We start from the raw sequence: 12,755 nt of genomic DNA, 5'->3' as shown, positions 1-12,755 counted from the left end.
ATACATAAAACAGCAATATACATATGCAATGTTTATACTAACATGAGGATGAAAAGTTCATACATGTATCTGTTTGCTAGCTATATCTATATTACATTACATTTAATATTTGGTTTCTACAGTTCAGTGCTTGTTTTATATAAAGAGATAAATTGAAAATAGTTTGTTTTTCTTGTTTCTGCATTAACTCTATAAATTTATACATGCTCGGTCTAACGTAATAATATTTCTTCATGTATTTTTTTCTTAAGGTTGTAAAACAAGGACAAACTAAGATAAAATGATATTCGTCTTCCAAATCCAGTCTGTTACAGCATAAACAATATCTTTCATTTCGTGGTATTCTGTTTCTGGAATATCTACCAGTCTGTATTCTTAATGAATGAGCAGAAATTCTGAATTTAGTTAGGAATACTCTTAAATTGTAAGGAACGCTATCAAAGTACATCTCATATTCTAATGTTGGTTTAACATATTTATATAATTCTAACATACTACTTCTTTCTTTATCAGCGTTCCACTCCTGTATAAATGTATCGATAACTCTTTGTTTAAAAATAAACAAAAAATTATAGGTAACTGTATTTGGGTCATACCATACATTGGCAAAACCGTATTTACAAAGTAAATTCTTCACACCAGAAACCCAATTTCTAAATCCTTTTTTACAATCATCTAATGCGTCAGAGTAAAGAACTTTCATTATTATATTATCTGTATTTAATAACCTTATCCAGTATTTGACAATTCTAACATATCTTTTGATAAATAATGGGTACCTTCCCAACTCGCCATAAATACCTGTTGAACATGTGCTTGCTCTGACATTTAGTAACTGTTTACAGAATTTTAAATGAATTCTTTCAATTTCTTTTGATTTAGAATTCCCCCATATTTCAGACGCATAATTTAGAACAGACCCAACAAAGGCATCAAATAACTTACACAATATTTTAGGCTTCAGTCTAAATTTTCTGCAATTACATACCAAAAAGTTTAAAGCTTTCAGTGCCTTACTTGAAAGATGTTGTTGATTCAGATTAAAATTCCCAGTATAGTTAAAAACAACACCTAAATAGTTAAAATCATTTACCACATCTAACGTAATCCCATTAAAAGTCCATTTCTCTGTTGGAAGAAGGCCACCTCTTTTTCTGAATACCATAATTTTTCTTTTGGTAGTATTAACTTTAAGACCCCAGGTTGTACAATATTCGTTTAGTAAATCAATACTGCTTTGGAGTTCATCTGGTGATTTTGCTAAAATAACCATGTCGTCTGCAAATAATAGTAATATTAATACTACATCATCAATAAGTATTCCAGATTCTATATTTTCTTGTAATTTTAGTTCTAAGTCTTCTACGAATAATGAAAATAGTATCGGGGACATTATCTTCCCTTGTTTCAAGCCAACCGCATATTCGAAAAACTCAGAGTAAGTATTACAATTTCTAACACAAGACTTAACTTTTTGATACATATCCTAAAATGTGAACGCCATGTACAATCATTAGAAAGAAATAGTCCTAAATGTTTATGTTCAGTTACTTCAGCAATTTGCTGATCTTTCATGACTATTGGTGGATGAAATGGTTTGTTATTTTTTCTAGATATTATCATAGAATTTGTCTTTTGGGCATTAAAAGTAACTAGCCATGTTTCAGCCCACAATTCTATTTTCTGTAAATCACTATTAAGAATATTTGATGCATGAATAGGATCGTCCACTAATATCGACAGGCTGGTATCATCAGCAAAAAGTCTTATATTTGCTTGAATATCGCGCACAATGTCATTAATATAGATTAAAAATAGTAGGGGACCTAAAATAGAACCCTGGGGAACTCCTGCTTCAATTTTGGCCGGCCTTGACGATTTACCATTAAGTTGTACTTGCTGATTTCTATTCGACAAATAATTTTCAAACCAGGAAAGAACTTTATCTGACAGTCCAATTGCCTTAAGTTTTAAAAGTAGTCCCTTGTGCCATACTTTATCAAAAGCTTTGCTGATATCACAGAATACAACGCGCAATTCTTTACCAGAGTCCACAGCTTCACAAAATTTATGATATAAATATGTCAACTGGTTAGTTGTAGGATCGCGAGGTAAGAATCCAGACTGGACTATGTTTCAACAGGTTTGTAGCAAGGGGATCCACTGATTCATTAATATACAGCGTATGCACTCACCTACAAGCACATTGCTTTTTGCAACTTTCCACGGATCAAAGATGAATTGGTCGAAAAGTTGATAAACCCTGTTCTAAATAAGTGACCGTCACTTCAAGCACGTCGTCTGTTTAACGGCCGACCTTTTAGGTCAAGGCCCCACACTCGTCCTTAACACCAATGATAAGTGATGACCAGTCGACCGCTAAAATTTGAATGCCTAACTAGTGACCAACTATTTTTGCGATACAGCCGCTTAAAAGCAAGCCAATTTTGTGCATCATATTTATCTAAAAGCTTGACATCGGTTACTGTTTAAGTAAGAATAATGCTACTCCTGTACTTGTTTACTGGGCCATCTTTCTGCTACGTTTATATAGTAGTACATTAGCCATGATGTAATCAAATGTTACGACTGTCAGCTGAAAAAATAAAGCTATCTGAATTTAAAAATGATGAGGGTTTGCAGCAACAAGTGCACTTTGGCACGCGTGTTTACTGCAATACATACGAATGAAGTTTGTACTTAATGCATAACTGAACGTTTCGGATATTTAGTAAATAGTAAGTTTTAATTGTTCAAGCTCCACCGAACGTTTCGGATATTTAGTAAATAGTAAGTTTTAATTGTTCAAGCTCCACAGATCCCATAATGATACCTGCATACACTTGGTTGCTACATTGGAAGTTCTTGCCACGAAATATTGTCTTTATCCGCAAAAGGCACTGGATATCGGGCATGCCCTAGAGTGTGTTGACGCACGACAGCAGAAATGTTGGGACGAGGAGGGTAGGTATTTTTGAACACGAAACTAGAGTTGTTAGCGGAGGAATGAACCTGTTTTGAATTATAAATGACCACACACGTGACCTGCTCGTTGGTGTCGGGGCACGTTATATTATACGGTCAGTATTGAAATAATAAGAGAATAAGCAGGTATTATAGCGTTGCGAGCCTACAAAATATAACATTAATTGATTACAAGAGAACATATATTTATTTATCCAATCTGAATATAGATTTTTTAATAAATATATGTTCATATAGTATATTATATATCATTTAAGAAACGTTTGCATGGTTATTTCATGTAAAAATGCAACAATTTTTTAAATTTTTTTTGTAACCATGCAGTTTGAGACTACAATAAATGTAGTATCTTACGTACACGTCTAAGTTATTACAACGTCTGAAAAACAGACGAACATTGATATGAGATGAAATGGCTAAAAATCATTCAGACGGCATGTCTAAGCATTAGTTTAATGATAATATCATAGATACAAATAAAACGGCAAAACTGTTTGAAAGATGTTGTTGTGTGTACATTAAAACCGTTCAGAAGTACAGATATAGAAAGGATTTCGTTAAAATATAAATGGAAATTTGAAAACTTATGGCGGACTTAATAAATAATTGTTTTTCATTGAGCTGAAAAGCATATAAAAATGCTCTATCTCTTCGAGTGACTGTTGCACTGTAAAAAATTCAAGACCCACCTACACGTTATTGTACTTTTCTGTCATTGAGAGTTTCTACTTTTACTTGTCAGTAAAGTAACAAATGTTTACTTTTTCACAATCGACTAGTAAATGTGTAAGCTGTTTCGACCTATTTTCATAGCAATATTAGCATTAACTGTAAAATATTGAAAATATAATTCACTGTAGTTTGACGAATCTGTGACGTTTTAAATTAGCGCAGCGAAAAAAAATGGAATTAATAACTGGGTATGCCAAATTTAATAAATATGTCTTTAATCAGTCATTGCAAATAGCTTTATTCTCAGTAGAAATAACTCTGTGTAGCTTTTATGCTGTATTTGTAAATGGATTGGTTCCCCTCTTCGTACACTATACCGTTGTCAATTAACTATACCAGTTACGAAGGACATATTACTGGGATTCGCCAAATATTATAAAAGTGTGTGTATATTTGGGTATGAAAAGACAGTTGAAATACCGTCCGTAACATTTGATAATTGCTGACAATAAAGAGCGTCCATCCAAAACATCCGTACTTCAAGTTCACGCCATCCGAACTTCGCGTTCATAAGTGATGAAAATCGGCCCCGCCGTGCAAATTCAATATTAAAAGATAAAAGTGCCAAAATTATGGTATCTCATTAGGACTACGTGCTATTGCTGTCGCCTTAGGTTTGCGTGAATACCAATAGGGTACAATGGCATGATAATGATGATGCGACAGCACGATAGCACGATGGTGATAAAGCTAATGTACCATGATACTACGATGACACGATGGTGGTTGAGAGAAACTGTGAAAGGACGATGACGAAGACGCTATATTCATCGCGTCTTCATCATTTTGCCTTCGCTTCATCATCATCGTGCTATCGTACTGTCGTGACATCACCATCGTGTCATCGCTGCCGTATTACCCACTTACTGTCTGATACAAGCAAACAAAATTAAGCAAAAGAAGAAAGCATAGATTCAAGAAATATGGTTATCTTGTGCCTGGGGATACATACTACGGTGTCCCGTAAGGGCAATCATGCTATCGCTGTTGCACGCACCAGGTACGTGATAACACGACAGTACGGAAGCACGATAGTGATGGCGATGGCGAACAGATACGACGGTGAGTGAAGGCCCGATGATGAAGATGCGAAGTAAATTCAAACATTTGTAGTTCTGCTGTGGTAGCTTTGCTTCATCACTATTTTGTCATTTTTGTATCGCAGCTTCGTCATTGTAACTCCGCTCCATCACTATCGTGCCTTTGTGACATCAGTATTGTACTATCGTGCTGTCGTGTCAGCGAGATGACAGCAACAGCAACATGGCCCAAATGGGACACCCTACGAAATATAAAAATCTTTATTTGCACTAACATTACCAAAAGTTCACACCATCCGTAACAATGGAAATTACCGAAAAATCAACAATCTATCCCATTTTTTAATTTCTGAAAAAATAATCTTTTCATGTGATAAATGTTTACAAAAAGTCTTTGTGTGTAAATGACGAAAATTTATAATATTCAACCTTCGTCTCCTAGTTAGATATTGAAAATAATAACCTGTTTTACATACTCTCAGTCATACATGGTCGTGAGCACGAACACACACGTACACGCATACATTCGGACAGACGTACAAATATACGTATACAAATACAAACGCTCACCATTATACTGTTGTACTACAGTTAAAGCGTATCATTAAAGAATGAAATATTTTGGGCGTGTCCAATTTAAACCACTTAAACCCATTTGTGTATCTGGTTATTGTTAGAGGCCTTGTTGCTATTGGGGACATATTAAAGCCCTTGCATCATCAAATTTCTGAATAACTTTTGTCAGGTTATCAAATATTTTGTCTATTTCTTACTCCAGACATAATGAATAAGCAAAACTGCTTCTCAAACTTTAGCCCGTTCAAAATGGAATGAGGTTTTTATTTGCCATCAAATTAATAACTCGGGTTATCAATACGAATTAGATTTAAACCCCTGTTTGTTATGGGTTTTTTCAGCGATAACAGTTTAATTTGTTTCATTGAAGAGACATGATAGGTATAATTTTATAATTTAACATTTATCGAAGATAAATGAAATACCAGGCCCAAATGAAATATAACACGGTAGCTACTGATATATCAAAGTCAAAATATTTACAGTCATTGAAGAAAACGCTTTTCGTTTATCACCTATACCGATTCACCTATAGCCAAAAATAGCTTGTTAGGTCGAAATCAATTGTAAATAAATACGAACACATGAGAGAATTTAAACTTACACTATTTTGTTAATATCATCCTAGTTTTAAGCGTATTTGTTTGATATTGAGGTGATAAACCTTTGACTTTTTTTAATGAAAGTGATTTAAATGAGTGGCATCTGAACTTCTTCAATAGACAGAAGTTAGTGTTGGAATTTATCAGATATTACAGAACGATTCAGCAGTTGAAATGCACAAGGACAGTGTGGATTTTTTATCAATGAAGTGACGTAACGCATTGTATCGCCAATGAAATTTCGATATCAAATTTATTGACAGGTAGGAGGAGTTTGATAGATAGCTACATCTATGATTACAGAGAAGCGATGAGCAAACGCTCGAAATACTAGTAGTTAAGACATTTTCATAAATTGTTCGCTAAGTTGACTGTGTAACAACCGTCTCTGGCCAATAATTATATTGAGGTTGAGGACACACCTCTGACGTGTCTCTTTGCTAAATCCAGCCTTTTATTGTAATAATTCGGTGCTATAACGGATGGGTTCTTGCTGGACATATATGCGTTGTTACATCGTGGATTAATTGTATAAATATGCCTGATGTTAATTCGTATCATCACATCGTGGTATCTATACTAGATCTGAATACTGTAAAACTATTTAACTGTGAAATAGTTATTTATATAGCAAGATATGAGAAAAGAACATAGTTTGAAAACATTAGCAAAGTGTGTTGTTATACTTTTTGCAATTTGTGATACTTGGGAGATAGTCTCCACAATGCCGGCTGCTGATGAGGATATAGAGGCATCTGAAATATTAAAGGAAAAAATTGAAACATTCAAAATGGACATACTAAACAGACTAGGATATGACCACCCGCCGGACGTGTCAAATGTCACACACAGTATTGAAGAAAAGAGAAAAATGATTAGGCAGTATAGGACATACATGAAAGAGAAAGAAGCTTTGTATAAAAAAGACCAAGATGAAGATGGCGATGATGATCCAAAAGTTCTTTCAAAGACTTACTATTCATTAGAATACAAAGGTAGATATACTAGTAGTACAGATGTCATGTATGTAGTTTCCTTCTCAGCTAATAGCATGTATTGTATTGCTTGTTATGATTGCTTAATATAATGGTAATGTTTCTTCGCTCCATTGTGGTTCAGCTTCAGGCAAGTTTTATTTCTTTTCTAATGAGATTTATACTTTACCTTCACTTCTTTAATGCAATTAATTAACTTTAAATGCTTTTTACAGTCATAACAGTTTTTTTTTTTAAAATTGGCTCATGAAATTGAAAGTTAATGCAATTTTATACCTGTATTTTGTAATTGAAATTGAACAACAGTGTGAAGTTTGTTTAATATGTAATGGCTGCTCGCCAAATACTCTTTTATAAAGGTAGAACAGACATGCCCACAGAATGTCTAATTACAGTTATAAACAATGCTTGAACGCCTAAATGCATCTAAGATATTTTATCGTTTTGATACTTATTTGATAAAAAACCTCTGCCACTGTAGAACCCTGCCAGTGTAATTAAACACAAAGCATTGTTTGAAGCGCGGAACTTCCTAACAAAATGAGTAGCCAATAAACTATTTATAGAGCCTTAAAGATTACTCACGTACAATGTATTTCATACTTTCTTTTCCAATGCTTTATATTAGAGCAACATTTAACTACTACCCCAACCTCGTTACCACATCAATAATTATATATTTTTCTCAAAGGAACGTTGTTAAGTGGAAAAGTTTCCAGTATCGCCTAAAGATCTACAAGACAGACGTGCCTTACAGAATCTCTGTTTTTTATTAACCACATGATATCATAAACTGCTTATTCAAAAGAAATCAAAAGTTAGCTGACACGAATTCAGTTCTTTAAAGTTAACAATATTTTACAAAATACTCCAAACCCGACAGGATTAAAATGTGCTGAGTGATCAAAGACACTCCAAACAGTTAACTATAAAATTACATGTCAATCAAATCACATAATCAAAGACCAGTAAGTACAGAACATAATAGTTTCTTCCTGGCCATTTTAACCCAAACCATGTGATTTATTTTACCGTCTGAATACGTTACAAAAATAAACCTACAATTGTTTATGACACAACCATTTTTTATTGATTCTACCTGCTGGTGTAAGTCATTACTCAAACACCTACTATATACGTTGTATACGTTATAAACGTCCCACGTAATTTGGCCATTAATTAATACGTTCATCATAAAGCTATAATAATAATAATTAATGTCCAACACGTAGTAGGTTACACGTAAATATTTTACGTTTGTTTACGTTATATACTGAACACGGGAGAATTATTTAAATATCCTCATAAACCCGCTGTCTGAGGTGATACGTTGATATCTTTCACTGACTAAAACAACACTCGATTACAGTCCAGTGTTTGATATTATACATGCAAAACCCGTGAAAAGTTACAATTTGATAATTAATCAAACGTTATAAAACAGTATGCAACTACTAAAAAAATCGAATTTCTTCTATTCTGAGATACCTCGAAAAATGAAATATTTACAAGGTAGTAACAGAGACTACTATCGCAAAATACAACATAAAAAAATCAGAGTAGTTTTCATATTTTTACAGAGGGAGACGTTTCAGTTGCACAAAAAGCTTTATATGAAATCATTGTGTCACTGGATACACGTGTGCAATGAACGTCAATTGAATCAACTATGATCAAATCTTCATCAAATTGTTCACGTCAAACATATTCCAACTATTTTCGTTACGTTTTTGCATTTTGACCACAATTCACCACCATCTATCTTCTAATTAGAGAAGCCTTCATTTGATGAGGGTCTGACATGTGTCAATGTATTTTTGTTCCTTGTTCATCAAACCATTGTGTGAATAATCAATTAATAGTTTGTTTTAAGTGTGGAAGTTATTCTCTTTATATGAAATGCCATTGATTTTTGTTTTGTAAATTATCTTTGAGAAAAGCTTAATTAAACAGTTTGGAGAGGAAAGGGAACACAAAAACAGCTTGTTGACTTCTACTTAAGCCAACAGGTCGTGTGGCGCAGGCAACAGTTTTCTGTATTCGTTTAGAGCAACTGCATTCCGATAAATTTGTCGGAAATATGTTTTACATCTTATAAAACTTTTTTGTAAGTGTCTGTAGCTTGTAGTCTCATTTTTGCGGTATGTTATCGATGTTACAATGATCGCAATCTGGTTTCTGAAATGCATGGTTAGTTCATTTATACGAGATGTGTAAATAAACAGTGTTGAAAGGTTTACTTTTCTAGTGCTTGATAATTTCATTCATACGTTCAATGCATTTACATACAGGTGGTGTTTTTGAATTAGCTATACTTCAATTAGGTTGCAAGATATCATATATATTCTTTTAAGTATTTACTTTGTATACAATATATTTCAAGGTTTACAAAAGGGTGTAAATGATTTTTCCATAGATATTTCAAACGAATTCGCAATTCAAGATCACATTTAAACGTTATTTCGACTTTGCGAGATCACGATGACTTATGAAAAAAGTTGAACAAAAGAAAATTTATATTGTGTACATAGCTCTAAGAAAAAGAAGTTGTTTATTTCTTTGATTTCTGATATTTCTTTCAGTCATTTCTTCTCACCCTCTTCTAACTGCTTGATTTCTGATATTTCTTTCAGTCATTTTTTCTCACCCTCTTCTATCTGCTTGATTTCTGATATTTCTTGCAGTCATTTCTTCTCACCCTCTTCTGACTGCTTGATTTCTGATATTTCAGTCACTTCTTCTCACCCTCTTCTAACTGCTGATATTGTCGTCTCATTGATTTCATACATTTTCCGCTCTTTCTTACTGCAGTTTTCCACTCTTTGTTACTGCAGGCTTTGTTACTGCAGTTTACCACTCTTTGTTACTGCAAATTTCCACTCTTTGTTACTGTAGTTTCTTATTTTCTGTTTCTCTGTGGCAACGTACCCACAACGTTTAAGAAGTGAGAGTAAACACATCGTAGCGTCGCTATTTAAACTAAAATTTAATAGTCTTGAGAAACTGGTATGAAAACAATACCAGACAAAAAATAAACAGCACTCCTTTCTTTTTATACCGTACAGGATGTTTTGTTTCATTCCCAGGACATTGTCGTGATTAGATTTTTAGTACCTGGCTTTCCACATTTTTCTTCCACCTTCTTCTAGCTTTTACTAAACCTCAACACATTGCACCTAGAGGCTAGTACAGCGAACAATCGCATTCCGTCCTACTACAGTCGATTATGTCGGTAACTGAAATATAGTTTCAAACTTACTTTAAACTAAACTCAAAATCTATACGTTAGCTGATGAGTTTATAGCCCAGTCTGTTAATGCCTTTTACTCAATTTGACATATGTTTTCTGCAGTAAAATATTTTCCAGTTGTGGTTTTATGCAGTTACTCGGGTAACGAACAGTTAAGACAAATGTACTATCAATAGTCGGAACTACAAAACTACTAAGAATATCAGCTGGAATTATTCACCGATGCCGTCATTAAGGTAGCTTTCCCCACACGCCTTTACCATTAAGGCCACCGACCAACATAGCTTTATCATTTCTTGAAATGTCATTAATTTCTGTACTGTTGTATTTTCTCATTTCAACATCTTTACTACAATATGCTCTAGCACGAAGCCGTAATTAATGCCACTTTTAATGTGATATACCATTACACCTTTATAATTTCAAAATTGAGCAATAAATTCCGTATTATACGACCACAGGCATTGTTCGTAATGAAAAGATGCTAACAGCTGTTTAATAGTGATACCTGCATGGATTGAAATGCTATTACACCAGCTATACGAGTGAAGAGCGAAATTAAATATATACCTAGATTGATATTTATGGGATTGCAAAAAAGACGTTTTACGATAATTTCCTTTGTGCCGATAGTCTTTAAGTTATTTCATTAATAATAAACCAAATTTACTAGAAAAAGCGTAGACTGTTGAAGCTTTAGTTTGGCAAGGGATGTGTAAACTTGCATGGAAGAATGGGTTATATCAACGGATATTGATGCTTGTATTCTGAAACTGGATGTTGATGAAAACATGTTAACATGTAATGATATTACTAGTATTTTGAGAGAAGCCTCCGTGGCCGAGTGGTTAAGGTCGCACTTCAAATCCTTTGCCCCTCATCGATGTGGGTTCGAGCCTCACTCGGGGCGTTGAAATCTTCATGTGAGAAAGCCATCCAGCTGGCTTACGAAAGGTCGGTGGTTCTACTTAGGTGCTCGCTCGTGATGAAATAATGCACGGAGGGGCACCTGTGGTCTTCCTCCACCATCAAAGCTGGAAAGTCGCCATAATTATGACCTATAATTGTGTCGGTGCGACGTAAAACCCAACAAAATAAATAAATGAATAAATACTAGTATTTTGAAATAACGGTTTGAAGCTAGTACATGTATTTAGATTACCTTATTTTCACATCGGTTATAATTTAAGATATGATCCAACAATAATATTGCTGAGAAAGAAACTGTGCGAAACAAAACATACATCGTTCGAAATATCAAAAAAAAGCTATCTCTTTAATGCCTCGACTTGTGATAAAGCATTTTATGAGGTGTATTCAGCGATGAAAAATCCTTCGTAATTCGTAAGCAATAGACATGTCTGCTATGGATGTTTTTATCATTATATTTACATTTGTAAACTTCTGAATTTTAATTGGGCAGATCGAAGGTAGGCACTTGATGAACAAAGCAATTATTACATATTGTCTGTTGCATGAGAAATTCATTTTGAAGCCAGATAACTAATAAAATGTTTCAAATTACATCCTGCTTACATCTTCTTTATATCAGCTTTGAATTTACTGATTGGATAAGTAATTGACATAATTATGAACTTTCTTTGGTAATACTGAATAAATTACTCTCGTATTTTTTTGTTCACTGAGATTGATTTTTCCAAAAATAATGAGTTTTCCTTAAGGTGGTCTTACGGCCAAATTGTCTGAGTGCATTCACTAATATCATACCACACCGGTGTATGTCGTATCATGTATCAGCGAAGAGTTCAGTCAGTCACTGTATTTGATAATATACTCGCGATATTGTGTCATCCTGGCCAGGAGGGTATAAAAACGCATGAACTCTTGCAAAGATGTCAAGATGCCACTAGGAAGACATATAACATTAAAACTGACAAAGACGTGAACAAATCTTAGGTCATGCCGTACGTTTTTATTTATTTGTGAGGTTTAATATGTAATAACTTGAAGGAGAAAATGACAAACTATTTTAAGTGGTGAAGTGCTTTAAAGTTTCTCAGATATATGATTCCAGCTATTTGTTCACAGTCATGTTGCATTCCATTTTGTTAATACACTTTCAATACAATGGGCTTAAAATACTGGTCTATAACAACAATTACTGTATAGTGTCCCAGCCACACAGATAAGTAACCAAAAACGGAGTGTGATTTCATTCCCTTTTCGTAATTTGGAAATGAAATTGACGATTCCTGATTGTATATTGGTGCTAATTTTTATATATGAAAATATCTCGTGCGCTCGAGATAATATATTGTGCGCTCGAAATAAGGTATTATGCACTTTAGATAAGGTACCGGTCGCCCGAGATTAGATGTTGTGTGCTCGAGAAAAAATGTGTTACGCACTTGAGATAAAATGTCGAGCGCTGGAGATAAGATGTCGAGCAATCGTAATAACATGTCGGGATAAAATGCCGTGCGCTCGATATAATATTTCATGCTCTCGGGATAATAATTGAAGCAATCGAGATAAATTGAGAAGAAGCTGGCCGTGATGATTTTAAATCAATCACATGAGTTTCACAACTCAGGCAAGTATAAAACATATATTG

The 12,755-nt window shown here is 34.0% G+C and overlaps 1 protein-coding gene across 1 annotated transcript in view; it reads left to right on the top strand.

The window, feature by feature from the left end:
- The first annotated feature begins 5,928 nt into the window (after window positions 1-5,928).
- The window catches only part of LOC123525479 (growth/differentiation factor 8-like), a 29,271-nt gene continuing 22,444 nt past the window's right edge, over window positions 5,929-12,755 (top strand). Inside the window, exon 1 of the mRNA XM_045304558.2 lies at window positions 5,929-6,930. Coding sequence (XP_045160493.2) covers window positions 6,573-6,930 — 358 coding nt within the window. The 5' untranslated portion in view covers window positions 5,929-6,572. The remainder of the gene's footprint in view (window positions 6,931-12,755) is intronic.

The sequence above is a fragment of the Mercenaria mercenaria genome, chromosome 3 (assembly GCF_021730395.1).
Source record: "Mercenaria mercenaria strain notata chromosome 3, MADL_Memer_1, whole genome shotgun sequence".
Taxonomy (NCBI): Eukaryota; Metazoa; Mollusca; class Bivalvia; order Venerida; family Veneridae; genus Mercenaria; species Mercenaria mercenaria.
This window is presented reverse-complemented; position numbering and strand designations above follow the sequence as displayed.